Source organism: Atta cephalotes (assembly GCF_000143395.1).
Source record: "Atta cephalotes unplaced genomic scaffold scaffold00001, whole genome shotgun sequence".
In the NCBI taxonomy this organism is placed as follows: Eukaryota; Metazoa; Arthropoda; class Insecta; order Hymenoptera; family Formicidae; genus Atta; species Atta cephalotes.
The window spans coordinates 12,494,760-12,515,934 of record NW_012130065.1 but is presented as its reverse complement, the minus strand read 5'-3'; the positions used below and the strand labels follow the sequence as shown (position 1 = coordinate 12,515,934).

Here is a 21,175-nt window from a genome sequence, read left to right as displayed (position 1 = left end):
TGAAATTATTTCATTCAACATTTGATAACTATTACTTATTAGATTTTTCTCAGTGCACAACAAAATTTTACTCTCAAATTTTTTACTCGCAAATAAAAGAGAGTAAAGTTTCTCTTTTTAAAATATTGTAATATCTATGTGGTAATAGAAATATTGAAAACCTTAAATTTTTCTGCAATTTTTAAAACAGTATAAAAAACAAATTGTAGACAGAGAATCATAATAACGTATCTTGGAAAAGTTTCTTTAAATGACCTCGGAAGAAAAAAAAAGCGAAGATACTCTTATCTCGCCTCACAAGTGATAACGAAATAATAGGTTTACGTTTGAGTCACGCAAGTGCGAGTCGCTTATCGATTTCTCACTTTGGCGCAGTTTTTGAAAAAATGGTAAACGCTATCAACTTTTCCGCAACGCATTTAACGCTCGTTCGGTATAACGCGTCGGAAGACGATGCGTCTAGACTTGCTCTCTTATTTAATTTCCGGCGAACCGCTCTCCCGAAGATTACCGTAACGACGTCGAGCGAGGGAGTGGAATACGGTTGATCCATCAATGATTCTGCTTGTATACCGACGTCTCGTGCGTATAATTTGCAACTTTACCATATATCCTAAGCATTATTTTAAAAAAGCCACATATATTTGGCTTTTTTAGGAATCAATAATCGAATGGAATTACATATGATAGTCGAAATTAATATTGGATAAAATTCATACAAAATTTACTGTATAATAATTTTATTATTATAATATTGATATTATGTATATAATAATAGAGATGATTTGCAATTATTATTTGGATTTATATATATCTCTGTAAATATAAATTAACTTTCATCTGGATTTAATTTATTTTCCATTTTTTTTCCTAATTAGAATTACACTCTCCCAGGAAAAAAAATTCAGAGTCCTTCAACAAAATTTAATTTTGTAGCAGCATTAGAGGCATTTTTTTAACAGCAGCCAAATATGTTTCATTTTATGTAATAAAAAGTTGCTTCTGTGAAATACATTTTTCTGCTTTGTAAATAACAAAAATACTTGTTTATACAGTATTATTCAATGCATTTTAATCAGATAATTTGTCATTATACAGGATGATCCGAATTCAGAGTATAGGATATTAAACTTTATGTTAAAAAAAAAAACAACTTTTTCTTTTTGCAAAATTGCGTCTAACAAGTAGTTTTTGCAGGAGAGGTTGAAGTTATACGAGTAAATGCAAAAATTATTTATCGAATGTAATTTTACAGAAAAAAGTTGTTCATTATAACACAAAAACAACTTTTTTCTTTAATAAAATTGCGTCCGATAAGTAACTTTTGCAGGAAAGTAAATTGAAGTTAACAAATAAGCGCAAAAATTATTTATCGGACGCAATTATGCTGGAAAAAATAACATTATTCGTTGTTTGTTTTAGCATAATCATATCCTGTATTTCGAATTTGTGAAATTTCGGATCATCCAGTATATAAGAAAATGGTTTATATAATAAAACATTTTTCCTCATGCAAAAAATGAAAGTTAAATCGAAATTGAAGTTAATCTACAATAATATAAAAACATATTGATGATCTGTGAATCCAAGCTCAATATATCATGTCACACATACATGTTACACCTACACATGATATAACACATTTTTGCAAGTGATACACTGATGCCTTCTATCAATATAGATTAATTTTAATCTCATTTCATCTTACTCTTTATCTATTATTTATTTCTAGTTATAAGAATTAGAAAAAGATGAAGAATAAATTGAGTCGAAATTAAAGTTAATCTACATTGGTTGATGAAACAAGCATGAGAAAAGAAAGGACGATATTAAGTTTTGGCTATTTTTCGGCCAAAATGTAATTTCGAGATGTATAAATTATATATCAAATCAAAGAGCTATTTAAATCGAGTGCACTTAAAAAAAAGATTGGCTGCTGCAGCAAATTAGATGATAAAATATATAGCATATTTTTAATTGGCTGTAACAGCCAATGTTTTGTTGTAGCAGCTAATTTTTGGTTGCGTTAGCCTATCCGAATAGAATTTCGATACACAACCAAAAATTAGCCAAAGAATGCTGTGCCATATTTTATTATTTAATTTACTGCAGCAGCCAATCTTTTTTTCAGTGTGGTGTATCGCTTATCTTAGGAAAATGTTGAAAACGTGGAAGAAATCATAATAAAAATCGTGATAATAATCGAATGCTCACATTTCATATCATATATTTATTGATTTGAAAAATTCTTAAATAAGATATCACGATATCAAGATCTCGGAAAATAAGGACTGCATTGTCATACAATACATAATTGTAATAAAAGAAATTTTCGAATAATTCACAAACGACGAAGAAACTGATACAAAATAATCATTTGATTTCGAATTCTAACTTTGAATAACAAAAATTAATAACTTTTAGATGTTGCTATTAGTATGTGTATGTGTTGTGTATGTAACGATTTTTTCCATGTTCCCGATGTTTCTCAAAATAAGCGATATATCATTCGATTTCGTTAAATAACTTTTTAATGATATGCGCACACGCACGCATCCACGCACATATATAATCTGTATCTCAGAATTTTTTCATTTTAACCGAAAAACAGCCAAAACTTAACATCCACTTTTATTTGTAAGACATATTTGTGAAATAAATTTTTTATGGCGAAATAAAATTGTATTCCTAGTAAATAAATTAACTATTTATTCTATTTTTTTTACAATTAATGAGATATATTTTACGGAAAAGTATATTCAAAAAAGCATTAGTCATTTCAAAGAAATTTTTTTGAAATCAATAAATATCGAAGAAAATGTTACATGTTTATTTGCTAACTTTTTATTTGCTGATTTTTTAATACAATTATTATTTAAAGAAAAATGAAAATAAAGTAAAATCTAATTTAAGAAAAAACTAGACCTATAAGTATGTTTGATATAAATTAAACAATATAATTAAAATTGAAGCTTGTTTCTTATTTACATTTCTTAATTAAAAAATAATAATTAATAAATTAGCAGATAATGCAACAAAATGAAAACATGGAAACTATGGATGCGTTTCGAGTTACGCATGAAGTGCATAATGTATAATTTTATCTTTCTTTATTATTCGATGAACAACAGAAATAAAAGTTGCATAATGCGCTTCATGCGTTACTCGAAACGCATCCTGTATGTCTTATCTGGTTCTTTAGTTTATCTAAAGTCAATTATCTAAAGTCAATAAACATCAGATAAGTGATTAAAATCAGTATCGAAACCAATATAACAGAGTTTCCTTCTCCTTAATATTAATTTAAACAAAAAGGAACGAATGTTTGTATCCAAAGGTGTGTCTGCTTCCAAAAATCTAAGGGCGCGTTTTCACCTTGACAAAAAAGCAGAAACTAGAAATGCAGCAGCCAATCAACTCATAGCTGATAGTCGACACAATTTCAGTTTTCTGTACTGCTTACTATCAGGTGATAGTAACAGTACAGAAAGAAGAAATTACGTCAATCAACTATCAGCGTGAGTTGATTAGCTGCTGCATTTCTGTTTTCTACTTTTCTATCAAGGTGTGAATGCATCCTAATACGATTTCCAACATTGTAAAAAGGTACGTGATTGATAAGCTGAATTTTCGATACGAATACCGGACGCGTATTCGCGTGATTCGACTGTCAATTACGGATTTGTTAATTCTGTGTTGATGAATTAATTCAAGTGTTAAATTAGACTGCAATCAAGCGGTCCGCAGCACATAGTCCGGAATTAAGATCGAGGTCAGGTCGTTGCACAGAGAGGTAAGGGGGTATAATTTAAAGTATTAAAATTGATTAATGTCCTGGGTTCCATTGGTATCTCGCTGATGTACAAATGACTTTAGCGACTAATTAACTGATTAAAACTGCGATGGTAGTATGCAGTAGGCGGAAACATACCTACATACATCTTTACATTTTTTTTAACATACTTTTAAATGGTTGTTCACAGATTTAAAATAGATTGAAATGTAACGAAATTATAAAAGCACGTATTTAGAACCGTTTAGCATAGATTTTAATCGAAATTGTTTAATTATTCCTTAAATTTCTATTATTTTCTAGAAAAAAAAAATAGAATAATTCCTAGAAAAAAGAAATTCCTAGAAAAATAGAATAATTCCCTAGAAAATTCTTAGAAAAAAGAAATTTATTATGTATCTATTCTATAAGGCCCTATATATTATAGGTTTGGGATACAATTGAAAAACAAATTCATTCTCCCCCTCCCCTCTCCCCCCCTCTCTCTCTTCCTGCTGTTCTGTATTTTTCATTGTGCCTAAGATACAAATAAAAACATTAGAATACAAGCAATAGAAATAGAGAATAATAGATTTCAACTTATCAGAATACCATATGCTATACCAAAATATTTCTGATAGGTATATATTATATATCACTATTTCTGATTGAAATCTATTATTCTCTGTTTCTGTCTATACTTTTCAATTGTGTTTCAGATTTCAATCTATGATAAACAATGAAAAGCAATAGAAACAGAGAAAGAATACCACAGATAATAAGATTTCAACCTGTGATAAACTATGTATCAATAAACAAAAGATTTCAACTTATAGGAAATCATGTGTATCAATAATTAAGGTTAAAATCTTGATTGTCAGATCTATATAAAGCCTGATACACAATTAAAAAGCATAAGTAATATTATAGAAACACAAAGTAATAGCTTTTAATCTGTCAGAAATTCATAAAAATATAAAATATAAAAATATACAGTTTCTAACAGATTGAAATCTGTTACTTCTTGTTCCTATTATCTGTTCCTATTGTGTTTTTCAATTGTGTCTCAAGTTTTAAGACTACTCTATAATATGTTCTTTGCGTCTCGTTTTTTATCTTTCACTTTTTCCTTTTTTGCGAACATTTTATCAACAAATCACGTTTTTTTTCCGAAGTTTAATTTTTATCGATAGAAAACGAAACAACTGAATAAGAGGTAAAAAGGCAACAAGTAATAAAAAACAAGAAACAGGATACAGAGCACGTAGATTAGATTTTATTTTCTTTGTCTATTGTTTGCGTTTATTGTTTTTATTGTGCATAAGGCTTAATACATGTTTCTCTAGTCACTGAACTATGAGATTCTTTTTCTCAAATATTTGTCAAAACTGGTATTATTCTCTTATCGATATTATTTCTACTTTATGAAACACGTAAAGTTCCGTAAATAAGGTGTCTTCCGATAGCTCCTCTGATATTGACTTTTCATGCGCATCTTCCACATACTAACCACGTGCGCTTGTTCATGTTCCATACACGTAAAATTGCCGATGTGTCGATCCTAACCAAGCGACCATTTGTACATGACGCACAAACGAAGCTGACGACAGATCTCACGGTAATAATACAATCTGTTGTAATATGTAATCATTCGTTATTTTGTAAAAGAGCAATTTACAATGCACGATACATTGCTCGATTCTTTTTATGTTTATAGACCTGTCATTCTTCTATATAATATTCTTAGCAATTCCTCAATTTCTCTCTTTCTCTTTCCTATAATTTGTAATGATGGGTTTAGAGATTCTTAGAGTATTGTAATATATGAGATTATAATAGAATTTTACACCTTGTGCCAAAATTTATTTCTAGAATGTGATACTAATAGAATTCTTCTAATTTTAAATGCTGTGTATAATATGAAAAATATTTGAAGATTCAAAATATACATATATACATAAATAAAAGATTATCATTTTTAAGTTAATTGCAGAAAAATATGGAAACAATATAAAAAAAAGAAAGAACATTTTTCAGCAATCAATTTTGATACTAAAACTGCCTTTTAAAATTTACATACAATTGTAATAATTTAAAGCATTCAAATTTTTTGGAAAACTTTTTATTTTCTGAGTTGTGTTGTAACAAATGAACGATATGCATAAATGATATATTAACATACATATGTATGAAAATATCATCTGATGCAATCTGATGAGAATTATAAATTGAACCGTGCACTTTTATCGTTTAAGATTACATAATATGGCGATTACTAAATAAACTTATTCGTGATTAATATTAAACACGAAGTGGCAATACAAGGGAAAACCGCGAAGAATTATAAAAACTTGTTAAATATTAATATCGCAACGTTCGATATTTAAATGATAAACTAAATCCGAAATAAAAAAACTAATTGCATGAAGTAAAAAAGAATTTTTTATGGGAATGTAGTTTTTAACAATGATTGAGAATATTCAGAGACACATGACAGAAAAAATTATCAACTGCGGTTTTAAAACTTTTTAAAACTTCTGATGAAACCAACAGTTATATGTATTTACATAAATATTTTCTGATTACATCATGATTACGTATTTTCTTAATTCGAATATTGATTATTATTCTAGTCAAATCGAATTTGAGTTAAAAGTCGATTAATGCTCATATTTTTTTACATTTACATTACTCTGGGTGAAAATTCACCTATATAATTAGGAATATTTTTTATTTTACTTTGTAATAAGTACAATATTTTCATGATTATTAGCGCGTAAATTAATATTTACAAGATGAAAAGATATTAATTTGCAAATTATATCTTATCGCCTTATAAATAAATGATTTATGCATGAACAAACTGGAAGCTTATATTACTTATACCTATTCGATTTATTCTTGGACCTACAAAACTATTATTTTTATTTCTTAATCTCTTCGATTTTATAAGTCGTAAGTCGTAAAGTGTAAAATAACTAAACTAACACTATTTTTATGTAAAAGAAATTAATTTCAATGTTAAATAATCTTATTAAATATTAAAGCCATTAAAATTTTAATAAGAAAAATTTGAATTATGTATTAAACTTAAATTAATCACTCACTTGAGTGAATCACTCAGTAGGATCTGAAAAGGAAAAAGCGACACGTAATCAGGTAAAAATCGTGGAACGAATCGAGATGATTTCAGGACTCTCAGATCAAAAATAGTGATTATTGTAAGAATATTCATTTGAGAAATATTCATTTGATTTACTGTGAAAGGACTAATTACTTCCGATTCTCTTACGTTGAATTTTTTCCAAGCCAATCACGCGCGCATTCTAAATTAATATTTCCGACGCACTTTGAACTGCCGAAGCGGTGCCAAGAGCGGCCGGCGTTCGTTCCGACTACGTACATACCGAGCGCCTTCATGAACTCGTCGAAATTCTCGCTGCTGAAGAGCTTGTAACGTTTCCCGAGAAATTCGCTCGACATGGTGCTCGACCGGACGTGACACGTGGAGGATAAAAAGAGTGATCAAGAGATTGGCGGCGACCGGGGTTGATTGTTAATCGATATATTGTCGGGAGATTACTGTACACCTCCTGATCGATCGACACAGTTACAAGAACTGAACAGTAACGTCAGGATGACTGGATGAGGAGTGCCGCGAGCACAAAAAACCGTCTCCCCCGTTGGTCTCACACCGTTCTCTCTCTCTCTCTCTCTCACTCTCTCTCCCTCTCTCTCCCTCTCTCTCTCTCTGCCTCTCTCCGTCTCTTTATCTTTCCTTCCTCGTCCCACCCGAGACTCACTTGTTCCGCTATTGATATTAGGGGTCGCGTTCCCTCTCACTGCACTTTCTCCTTCCTCCTGCTCGAGCCGCCCTTTCCTCCCTCCTCTTATCGCTCGTTAACTTGCTCCGTCTCCCTTGGTTCCATGCTCGTTGCTCCCTTTCGATCCTTTTCGCCCTTCCACCGATCGAGTACGAAACTTCCCCATCTCGCTCTCACTCGGAAAGCTACCCCCTCCTCAGAATCTATTCGCAGAATAGACACTCTGTGAGTTTTACATCCTGCATCCTGCTTCATGCTTGCGCAACTTCTCGTCCTCTCGTGTGTCTCATGTCGTCTCTTGCGAAACGCCGAATCTTCATTTATTCTTCTTACGTGTACTCGCGCGCATGACGCATTGGAAGATAAAATTGGCGGACACGAATGCTTTGTCAAGTTAATTAGACATTTTACGTTTACTTTTAGAATGAATTTAGAACAAATAAATTATATATAAAGTTACTGTAATTATTATATTGATTACGCATATACATTGATTATTACAGTGATTTATTATTATTTCAGTATATAATGTTGATGATAATCGGAAGAATCGTAAATATCCTAGCTATAATTTTTAGACAATTTTGTCCAAAATTGCACATAAAAACCATTCAACAAATACTGATGTAAAAATAAATATTTTAAATATTTTAAATATTTTATAAATTAAGTTTTACAAACTGCTTATTAAGACTAATGATATTTAATAATTCCTGGCTTTTGGAACTTAAGTTCGAAACCATTCATAAATATACAGGATGTTTCTTCTAATTCGGGCACTTAAAGTACCTCTGTTTTTAATGATATGAAATATCAAAAAAGAAAGATTGAATTATTTAAAAAATGAACTGCGTTTATTTTTAATAAAGAAAACATAACTTTTTTAAAAAAATTATGCAAGTATATGTATACATATATATATATATATATTATTTTTTTTTTTTTAAGAATTGTACGTGTGTATTTGACACCAACGTATACACCAATTGACTTATTTCATTATTCTATGTATAAAAATATTAAAATAATAAAAATATGAGTAATTTACGAGAAATTTTATATTTCATATTAAAATTTGTGTGAAAATAAAGTAGGAAATATTTCATAAATGACATACACGTCATACATTATCGATTTTTTTTACAATTTTATCTTAGTATTTTTATGCAGAATAATTAAGAGAATCACATTGCGTAAAAAAAATCATAATTTCATTTTTTAATTTAAATTCATAATCTTGAAATCACAATAAATATGAGCTTAAGAAAGAAGATGTTGTTTATCTCATAATATTTGCCCTTTTGAAATAATTTTTCCCTTTGATGTTTTGTCATTTAAAACAATAGAGATATTTTAATATCTATCTGGAATAATAAGGCTTTAAAGAAATAAATGAAAATAAATCAACAAGAGATATTTTAAATACTTGAATTAAAAAAACATCCAACATACAAATTATTCAAAGAAGACCGATTTCTATTCGCTTGTATAAATAATTTCTTTTTTCGTAAACACTGCATATTTTTCATAAACGAACGACTTTCCTAAGGAACGGATACATTGCGTTTACAAAATCAATGCCGGCATGTAAGTCGTATGTTTAACGCAATAATCGCTAAGCTTATATCAGATTCAGATTAGAAATTAAAAATAGCGAATTGAAGATTAGAATTCGATCCATTAGAACAAAACGATTAAAAGTTGATTAATCAAATGTTAAGTCTCATCGATTTTGTAATTATCTGTGATCTGAATTAACATTAATAAAATGAGACAATATAAATGATATATAAATCAGAGTGAGATAGTATCCTATAGAAGAAGACAGAATTAAGAATATAAATTATATCAGAACATAAATTATAATAAGAAATTAAATTAAAAGACTTTAGGAAAAACCGTAATGATATTCGATACAATTTTAACGATGATGAATTTCGTGATGAATTTTTGAATGATTTCTTAGTTAAAGTCATTTAAAAACATATGAAGAATTCATCAAAATCATCGTCAAAAATAAATCGAATGATATCACTATAATTTTTTCTAAAATTTATTTTTATCTTATACAGCATAGAAGCTCACAGCAACATTGCTCCAATATTGTTGCAATATTGTTACAATGATCTGTGCTGTGTGGGACTTGATGTTATCTTAATTTTATTATGATTATGTGTTTTGGATATATTTATTTTTCCGAATTTTGATAAAATTATTTGAGGACAGGCTCTATTTATAGGATCTCTATCTGCGACAAAATCTGCATTGCGCGGTAAGAAAGTTCACGAAGTCAACACGAAAATCGCTCAATAATATTAGTACCATAATAATAAACACAATAATAGGATTTCCAAAATTCAATAAAAACAGATTGATAGTTAAAAAGAATTAGAAGGTTAAGAATCGACAATGAATAAACAATGATAATAAATTGTAATAATAAAAAACGTTTTAATAGTTAAACAACATACACAAGTTAAAGTCATTATTAACTATTAAAAAATGATTTATTACATTATAAATTTATGCATTGTTAATTTATGCATTGTTTACCGCATCGATTCCTAACTTTCTTCTTATTAATTAATCTATGTTGTTATTATGGACATTAATAACTTAAGCATTTTCCTGAATATGGCGCTAAGCGGATATACGGACTAATTCGAAGTTCAAGAACGGTGCAAAGTCGAAGGTGTGCTATCTCCTCAAACTTGACATGCGTGATGCGAGACGTACATCGGACGATACAAATGCCTGCATCCCATTGGTCGGTGGATCAATGCGCGCGACTTAACGGCGAATCGTTCTTGCGTTCGAATAAGCGGCTAATGGGCACTTACAATCCCTTGTAATCCTCGTAATTGCGCTCAAAGTCCTACTTACGCATGTGAATGTGTCGTGTTGTATTATTTATATTTTGATTCATACATTCGTGCGCGCGGAAGTCCCATTTGTCACGACGATACATTCGTTCGCACGTGAAATTTCACATCAGGACGAATCTACAACTTGTCTAGCTTTCCGATAAAAGAGAACTTTTGCAGAAACAATTTATTTCCGTATCTTTATTTACTCATATTGTTTATTTTTTATATCCCTTCATCGATCATGAGAAATTTTTCATCAATAATCTGAATCTTTAAAGTTCAAATTTTTGTAAAATTGTTCCAAACTGCATGAAAATCTGAAAAAAAATTTGCATATTTGTGAAAGCTTTAATAAGCTTTTATTAGAAGTCGTATTAAGTTTTTTTATTTATTTTTTACAAATTCAAATTTATCTATCAAATTTACAATCAAAATATCGATTACAATCGACTGTGTTTTGTGTGAAGTACCGAATTATTATTATTTTATTATGGTTATTATATTGGTTATATTGGTTTATTATATTGGTTATTATTATATTGTTATTACTGTTGTTGTTGTTATTGTTGTTGTTGTTATTCTGGTTGTTATTATTATTGCAGAATCAGATATAAAATATTCATAACAGAAATATCTAACCACTAAAGTCTGCTTTGATCGAATTAGGATTTCTCTTATTGTTAATTAGATTTATTTTTATTGATCCAAATTCATATCGTAATTGATTATTTTATTGACATTTCTATTTTTCAGAATAATATTACATTTCTTGTGTACAAATAGGAATATAAAATTGTTTGATCTTTCAATAATTATCCTTTATACTGACGAAATGTTCGATTTTTCATTAATTTTTTTATTTTATAGTAATTTATTTGTTCAACTCTCTTTTAGTGAGTAAAAAACGTTGATACTTTAAACTGGATTGTATCTTTCGGTAAACTTCAGCTCATTGTCTTACTCTCTTACTCTCTTATACTCTTATTCTTTTATTCGTTTGTTTATCCAGTAGATAAATTACAATATCACATAGTTTATCCGAAAATAGAACAACCTATCCTTGATGTTAAAAATCTAATTTAGCCAGCGAAGAGTTCAGTTTACATCTTATTCTATACAATGCATTCTATTTTTTTAACTGTATAAATATCGCATCGTTGTTGAAAATATTGCTTTGATTAATCTAATCTTCTAAGCGATTTTTAAACGGACAATTCAAATGATTTTCTTTCAATAAATAAAAAAATTTAGCGATCGAAATATGTGAAATGTTTTAATGATGCGGATATGGAGGACGTTGAAACTATGACGCGCTGCTGATCGCGGTGGCGTCGATTTCGGCCGCGATCCGCAACGCCTGCCGCGGTCGATAACGGTGCGGTGGAAACGCGTCGACGTTGCCGTAACGTTCGGACACGGCGACGATGTCGCGTAGCAACACGTGAATTCCGACACCAACGACGATGGCTTGGCAACGTCGCGGCGGCGCGAATTCCGCATTCGCCGCGTCGAAGGGTGTATCTTTCGGTGCGAACCGGCTGGAACGCGCGTTCACCGATACATCGACGATGACGACATTTAATTCCTCCTGAAGAAAACCAAGCCGAACCGTCGCGATAACGTAGAAATGACGTTAAAATGACTCATTGAAAAGTAACTTTTAACTGGCTTGGTGATTTGTTTCAACGTTCGAATTTTAAAGATTTGAAACTTCAATATTAAAATTCTTCGAATATTGAAATAATAATTGTATAATTTTGGTTCTTCGAAGACTGTATCGAAGAATAAAAAATATATAATTATTAATTAATTTAATATAGTTAATAATAACGAATTATACACTAATAATAAATGCTAATAATAAATTATTCGCAGAATTAAGATTCTCATTAATATCAGATTATTAGTATTAAAAATATTTATTGATATAAAAAATTATTAAATTTGCTTGTCAATCAATATGATATATTATTCTTTTTGTTCATGATTACAAAAAATATTTCGACGCGCGGTTTGTAGAATCAGTTATGTATATAAATTCACACAGAAATATTTAAGCATTTAGGGTCTCTCTTTCATCAACCTCGGTTAAATTAACCGACGGTTACATAGGGCTCATTTAAGTTCAGTTTCACAATTCATTATTATTCATTATTACTTAAAATAAGTTAAAAGTTAAACCTCAGTTAAAAGTTAACCATGAGTTAAACTAGGTATGACACTAGGTCTAAGGTCTGTTTTCACCAACGCAGATTAACTTTAATCTCGGTTCAATTTTATCTTTATCTTTTTCTAGTTCTAAAGATTAAAAAGACGAAGAGTGTCGTGTAACCATCGGTTAACTTAATCGAGGTTGATGAAAGAGACCCTTTAATTTCCACTTTGACCGAATATAGGATTTCTCTTGTTTAATTTGATTTAATTATAACAAATATATTGTTATAAAAAAATATATAAATATATTTACGAATATATTTTCGTTATTTTCTATTTGCACAAATACATTTTTCAAAACTCATATTGAAGTTATCAAAAGTAATTCTACTTTTAACCCTTTAACGATAATTTTCAGAATACAATCAGAAAGGTGTGTTTGGATCCGATTAAATTCTTTGTTTTGTTAATATTTTTCATCTAATCTACAAAATGAATAAAAGAAGCAATTAATAAGAAATAAGATGAAACTTCTTTCTCTATTTATTTATAAATGAAAAAAACAAATAATTCTATAAACAATCATTTTGACGTCGAGGACATTTTGTTTTGCTTGGAAAACATCTCGGGAAGAGGCATGAGGATACTTATTTGGTTCCTTGCATCTTTATATTATTCGCAAGAGAAACGGCAAGACCGATCACACGCATGAACACGCGGAGTCTATAATAAAATTTTAAGGAGTAAAGCTTAAGCCTTAAGCTATAAAAAATTGACCAATTACAATCGAATGTGAAAAAATAATCGTCTATAGATCTGTTTTCTATAACTGAACTAGTGTACACTTTTGAAACGAAGTAAGATACATATATGTATTTGATATTTGTTAAAAACGAGAAAGAGAATTTTAGTGCAGCCTAATGCTTAGAAAGTTTTACAACTTAAAATCTCATTGAAAACACCGACGAGATATAATATCTTTATGTTCATTCGCTCTACCACAGTACCGAAATATGTCTTTCGTGGTCATCGTCTTTTATTTTTGAAACTCCCTGCTGGGATGAAGTGTCCTCCTCTTATTTCAATACACTCACTTCATCGTTACTTCATTCATTTAGTAAAGTATCCACATCCAAGATATCTGTTTCGCTGTTAGCTTAAATTTTAAAATAATAATACAAGAAAAAAAGTTAAAATATTAGGAAGAAAAAAAATTTAAGACTTAAAGCATTTTCTTTTCTTTCTTTTTTAACTCTTTTTTTTCTTGTATTGTCTACGTATGTCTCAAACTTTGCTTTCTAGCTAAACTCTTCACTCAACTTGTAATTAGATTTGGATCGTTTTATTAACTTTGTTAATCTCTGCTGCTATTGCTATTCGCGAAACACTTACATTAATGTTACTTGTATAGTTGGAATTTTTTTGCACTTGTTTCGCTTTTACCGAAAAATTGCGAGATGTACATTTAACGGATCATTATTCTAAAATGAAATATAGAACTCTTAATTCATATTAAATTGTATACTTATAAACGTCTAATAGTAATTACTGGCGAATGCTTCTTTTATTAGGTTGCCGCCGCAAATGGAAGTCCGAGAGATTCTAAAAAGCTATTAATGATTCTATTACGACTAGTATTTAACTTCAAGAAATTATGCTTCAAGAAACTGTGTTTCCGATTTTAAGATGTTTATTAGCATCATTATTAAATTGATGATCAATTTAACTTGTGTATTATTATTTCAATTTTAATTTAGGATTGCGTTTCTTTCAAATAACTGATACACATTATCACTATACAGTTGATGTTATTGGAAGATATATTTAAAATTTATATAAAATAGGCATCAAAATCCAGCATCGATTATATTGATATCTTTTTATTTATTTGATTTTATCGATTTTATTTGGCAATTAAATGAACAGGCATGCGCTGGCAAAAAAAATAAAAATTGTGAAAAAATAGTTTTTTTTACCACAAAAAATAGAAATCTGGTAGTCTTTCGAAAGCTTTAGGTCTGTTCGCATTGCTCGAAATTCCCAAAAATTTTTACACTTAAAATGAGACAAATATATTCGGGCGTTGAAAAGAAAGAATGCGAAATGATAAGTACAAAAAGTGCAAGCAATTATAAAGTAACAATTATGTAGTGATGCGACTCGAATCCTGGACTCAAATTCGATTCTGAAAGGTACTTGAGCAACTCAAGAATCGATCGCGATCAACTCGAGTTTCGAATATTGTGCGAGTACTTATTACTGGTACTCGCATTTTCGAATTAACTTGGTGAATTAAATTGGTGTGCGTTTCAAAACTGGACTCTTTCTGTCAACTCCGAAAATAATAACAAAAATGCTTGTTATATTTTCTAAATGAAATTTTAATTTTGTTTAAAAAAGTGATAGAATATTATTAATAAAATTTATAACTTATGTTCTTTGTATTGATATAATTCTAATAAATGTTTTTGACAGATAAATAAATATTTATTTCTGTTCATTTTTTCTAAAAACTATTCTAGATTTTATGATTTTATGTGCTGATGTAGTACTTTTATGAGTTCTGTTTTATGACAGAGAAATGAAACAATGAAACCAGCTATATGTATTGCACAGTTGCCCTAAAATTATAAAGTATTCTAAAAACGAAGTTTATTTTTTAACAAAGCGAATAAAACTCAAAGGTCGCTATTTTTTTAATCTTGTTTGATTGGAGTTTACATACAGGATGTCCCAAAATAATCGCCAAATATTTCATAGGCAGGTAGAGTGGACTAAATTAAGTCGAAAAATCCTCTATCATTTTATATTTTAAATAGTTAACAAGATATTAATTACTAAAAATTGCCGAAAATTGGTCTTCAATCATTTTTCCCATACCTAATACTATCAACTTTACAGAAAAACTGTAAGAGATAAAAATTATTTTCTTCTTTTCTTATAAAATTCTAAGAATTTTTTTATAATTTTTTCAGAATTTTAGTACTATTTTTCATATTTATATAAATAAGAAAATGTACTAAAAAGTTGATGAAAAATTCTAAAAAAATTTTTAGAGTTTTCTGTATAATATTTGAATAAAAAATTATTAAAGACTAATTTTCAGAAATTTTTAATAATTAATATCTTGTTAATTATTACGAAAATTGCAAAATGGTAGAGGATTTTTTGACTCAGTTTAATTCACTCTACTTATCCATGAAATATTTGGCGATTATTTTAGGACATCCTGTATATTAAATCATCCGTTACTCGAATACTAAGATTTTAATTTAGTCAAATCTAGATTGTATCTCTAATCTGATATTCGAAATTATTCGACTGGTTCAGAAAATATTCGAATCCAAATTTGATGTTTCACTAAAATGGATACGAGTTACTCGAGTCTCGAAATAAACGAGTCGTCACTATCAACTAATAACTAGTAATTATGAGAAGCTATTCAATATTTTCGATTTGATTTAGCATGTACAACCAAACATATTTTGTGGAAACGTAAAAAACAATCCTTTTTATCTGTTGACGCGCGATGCCCGGTGCACTTTCGAGACGTGAATTTCTGCGCGCGAACATACGCCTTGTGCGACCGTGTGCGTGTGCGTATGCGTGCGTACGCACGTATATGTGTACACGCGCGGCGCGGCGACGCGATTCCGTCGTTCTTTCGACCTGCTCTCGACTCGACCCACGACCACGGCCCTCAACGGCCTCGCCGACCAGCGCCGGTCTGGCAACGTCGCGAGCGGCATAGATTCCGCTCCGCAACCGCAACCGCACGTTTGCCGCCGGGCCGCCATGATACCCGAAGCCGTGCTGGCCGTGCAACGGTTTCTCCGCAGTGACGCGCAAGCCGCTGCCGACGACGCGACACGATAACGCTGGACGAGCAACACGACAGCGGCTATTCCGTTTGCTAATTTTGATAAATTCACTTTCGCGTATTATTATCGATTAACAATAATCAAACCCGGTGACCATCGTGGTCTTTGTGGCTGGAAGGAATCGGTGATGCTCCACTGTCGATCTTGATCTCTTTTTCGAAAGTTTGAACTATCCGCGAAGAATTCGAATTATTTTGCCACTGTCTTTATCTGAGACTCATTAAAAGACTTTCGTTCGATATAGGGATTATATTGATCTTTGATTTCGAGATATTTTGGAAAGTACTATCGAATCGAAGTTATATCTGCACGAGGTGCAAAATCGAATTGCGAAGCGGAAGAACAGTCACGAGCGAATATAATTGAAGAAAAGAAAATTTTTTGGTGGCTCTATGAACATGTTCGACACAGAGAGGTTCATCGAGGAAATAGAAAGGCGGCCGGCGATCTACGATGTGAATCGCGGCGAGTACAACGACCGTAACGCCAAGATGACCGCGTGGGACGAGGTCTGCCAGGTGATGGTACCGAATTGGGCGCGCTTGACGGACGAGGAGAGAAACGTCGAAGGTATATGGCAATTGGCATGGCTGCACCACGATTTATCGATCCGGATTCCTTTAACCGCCGAAACACCGAATTGCTGCAAAAATCCAGAAACTTAGAACTGTCGCGAATCGGTATTTTCCGCGCGATCGAATTAATAGAGCTATTTCATTGAAAAGATTTTTAAAAAAGATTAAAAAAAGATGATCTAAATAGTAAAGGTTTGGACAAAGACGTCTCCACGTGATCTTGAGTTTTGATAAAGAAAATGGAGAGAATTAGGGAAAACGCAGTGCGGTTTTAATATATTAATTAGATGGCGTTGTTATATAGTGTTATTAGTTTTACTAAATTTTTACTTTGAGGATCGACAGGATAGACAATAGGTTTATTCTTTTTAGCTAAAGTTCTTACACAATTCATCCTTCTCGTTTTTTCCGTTGGAAAGAAAAAAGAAAAGGTGAACCGTGCAAGAAGTTCAGTTAAAAAAAAAGCCTTATGAAGACGGAGACGAATTTCTTTATGCTGAAATTATGATTAAAATATTATGAATATATAAATAATATGAATATAACGTTTCAACCTATTCGTGATAAAGAAGATCACCTGAAGGCTCATACAGATTTTTTTGAAGAAAAAAAGCAAAATAAAAATTCATTTTGGTATTTCCTGATACTATAGTGCATATAATTTTATTTATTATAACTTTTCAAGAATTAATTTGCAAAAAGACACTTTGTGTCTTCATAGCTTCAAAAAAAAGAAAACCAAAAAAATCTCATGTGACGTAATATTCTAGAAGATAAAATATAATCATAAAAACATGAATTTCTGTATTATAAATAAAAAGCTATATCATTTATTTATTATAATGTTTTTAACAGCAAAATTGCAAAATTCGGCTTTAATAGATTTCGTAAAATATAAACCAAAACAAGTTTCATGGCAAAATATTTCTTCTAGAGTGCAGATATGTAGTTGCACCACTAATGAAGTGTAAATGAGTCAGTTTATCACTCCTGTTGACCCTTCTTTTAGACTCTGTATGTATTGTAACGTATATTTAATCTGAAGATTATTCATTGAAATTATTTAGTTCTATCGGCGTTATTTGAAATCTAATGTACATGTTGAAAAAATAGTTAAAAAATTAAAAAAAAATTTTTAGTATAAATTACTTATTAAAATGCCTTTAAATTGAATTAAAAATTTAACATGGTTCTATTAAAATTAGATCTGAAGGAGAAAAAGATATTTATATATATATAAATTTATATATATTTGTTATTATTTGTTTACTTATTTATAAATTACGTCATTTTAACTAATTGTAAGAAATGTTCAATAATCAATTTAACAAAATATTTAAATAATATATTAAATTAATTACATATTAAATTAATATTCGAATATGTTAATAAATTTAGCAAGAAAATAAATAAAAAGTGAAGAACACGAAGGAACTTTACGCAACAAAAAATTTGTATTACAAAACTTTTGTACTTATATCAAAACAAGTGTAAAATATTTTTACCGTGTAGAATCCTTTCATATTTTTCATTTTTTTTTAATGAAGAAATTAGGAAGCAAAATAAAAAATTTTTCAAAAATTTTAAAAAATTTCCTAAATACATGAACATTATTATTATTATTATTTTGTTATTTTACATCTTAAAAGAAAATTATATATAGAATAATATATAAAAGAAAATTGTAACTGTTCATGATCATTTTTAGAAAAAAATTTACGCGGAAAATGGAGGAATATACGAGATTATTTTATGAAAGAGCTGAAACTTCAGAAATCGCACAAATCTGGACCTGCCGGACGAAAACGGAAGAAGTACATGTACTTCGATCGATTATTATTCCTCATGCCAACAGTGGAGAACAAAAGGTATCAACTGTTGTCAGAAGCGACAAACGATCGATAATAATACTAAATTTAACCCTGTTTTAGAATTCCCACAAGCATCAATCTTCCTTGCAAATCGGAAGAAAGCGAGGGTGAGGTGGACAATCCCGTAATCGAGGAGTACGATCCCCTTACACACGGCGGTGCCTCTATAACAGGTACCTCTATAACAGGTAGCCGCGAGTATCTTCAGACGGGTACACCCTCGTATAAGGTGTGCCCGCGTTATTCAAAACAGCTGTGCGAGACATCCTTCACGCCCTTCGACAACGAAATACATGACATACTCTCCTCGCACAGCAGTCAACGCGTTACCCTCGACGAGGATGATTACGACAAGATGTTTCTCCTTTCGTTGCTGCCAATCATCAGACAGGTACCGGAGGAGAAGAAGCTGGACGTTAGGATACAGATGCAGCAAGTTCTAGCTATGGCGCTTCGCCCGTCTGACAATAAATAAACTATTCAGCGTGCGTGATTTTTGTTTTTAGCAAGAGAAGATAATCAAAATGTACACTGAATAGAAAAAGTTTTTGCAATGACTTATTTACATTATGAATATCTCGTAATTTAGCCTGTTTTAGCCTATTTTCTTGGAGAGATTAATTATCATTATACGTTCTAGTGGAAATTTTGAATGGAAATTATTAGTCTTAAGATTTTATTCTAAAATTTAATGAATATTCATACATAATATAGAAACTATTTCGTTTACTGTATCTTAACGTGTCTTTGCAAGGTTTACATTCGGCAAAGTACTTTGTTATTTTTTATTATGTAAGCATAATTGTAGATATAGCATGTTCACGTAATTAAGGTAATTGCACAAAAAATTTAAATTACATATGTAAATCTAATAAGAACGCTATGTTGAAATAACCACAATTATAAAATATTCTAGGATACTTAATATAAATTTTATACAAAGTAAATATAAATATAAATACTGCGTCTGTGATATATTAAGCTCTACTTGACAATCGAAGAAATGAGAACGTCATACGTATAATATGACACAATCTTATCATGATTAAAATAATTTAACTGAAATCAATTGAAATATATGCCGCACGTTTTATTCTGCAAGTTCCTATTTCCCAGCTTTGCATTGTATTTTATACTTCAAAAAAATGTCTCATGAATTTTAGGACGTCTTTATGATGTCTTATAAGACGTCTCAATATTCTCTAGGATATTTTATTATAAAATATTAAGATAGATAAATCTTGAGAAAGATAAATCTTGTACATATAACGATATTAAATATTAATAAATTACAAAACAACCAATAATGCACAATATATAAATAATAGTACTGATTTTAAATTGGAGCGTAAATAACATCCTTATTATTATTTAACATCCTTATTATTTATTTAAAACAAAAATATGTATATAGTTACAAAAATTCATGTTGAATTTGACATATTTCGCGTGTCCTAAATGGTGCACTCAAGTTTTTGTGCTAATTTAAAACAACATAAATATGTTAGACTAATGTAGCACAAACTTTACGTAAATGTTAACTCACAAAATGCAACATTTTTGACACAAACAAATTGTGAAAGAAATGTACAGTTTGTGTGGAAACAAATTGTGAAAAAATGTACAGTTTTAATCAAATTAACATTTATAATATATAAAATTAAAAGATTTTATCCATTTATCTTAGAATTTATTAAAATTATATTATTTTTATATATTTGTTTATTTACTCATAAATTGTGTTATTTTAACACTAAGATATTAAATATTAATTTAATACAAAATATTCAGATAATAATTACATTACGTTAAACTAACACTCGAGTATGTTAAAAAATCTAACACAAAAATTTTAATAAGTATCAGTTTTAACACTGTACATGAAAAAATTTTCGATTAAAAATAAATCAGAATTGCTCGGTTACTAGAATTTTAGTTAAAATAACCAGAATTCTGGTTAATATAATATGTATACTGTCGAAAAATTACAATTTTTTCTGTGCAGTTATCATTTCTATTGATAATCAAATTCGGATGATAACATTAAGAACAGTTTTAAATAAAAACTGAATATGATTAAGTTTTAAACATATATATATATATATATATATATATATATATATATATAGTAACTAAATAATATATAGTAAATAAACTAACAACTATTAATTAAATTTACTTTACTTACGTTAGTTACGTATTGTCATACTTAACTTTAAATTTTAAGTTAG

At 29.7% G+C, this 21,175-nt stretch overlaps 1 protein-coding gene across 1 annotated transcript; it reads left to right on the top strand.

The window, feature by feature from the left end:
* The first annotated feature begins 16,890 nt into the window (after positions 1–16,890).
* Positions 16,891–19,419, top strand: LOC105627210. The gene is made up of 3 exons (XM_012208500.1): positions 16,891–17,068; positions 18,782–18,941; positions 19,005–19,419. The coding sequence occupies exons 1-3, from the start codon at positions 16,891–16,893 to the stop codon at positions 19,417–19,419; spliced, it is 753 nt and encodes a 250-aa protein (XP_012063890.1).
* Positions 19,420–21,175: the final 1,756 nt, after the last annotated feature.

Bases quoted from the DNA above. Each gene is read 5' to 3' on its own strand.
- LOC105627210 (XM_012208500.1), top strand. From the start codon at position 16,891: ATGAACATGTTCGACACAGAGAGGTTCATCGAGGAAATAGAAAGGCGG. The intron at 17,069-18,781 runs GTATATGGCAAT...GATCATTTTTAG, and splicing joins CGAGGAGAGAAACGTCGAAG to AAAAAAATTTACGCGGAAAA. The intron at 18,942-19,004 runs GTATCAACTGTT...ACCCTGTTTTAG, and splicing joins CCAACAGTGGAGAACAAAAG to AATTCCCACAAGCATCAATC.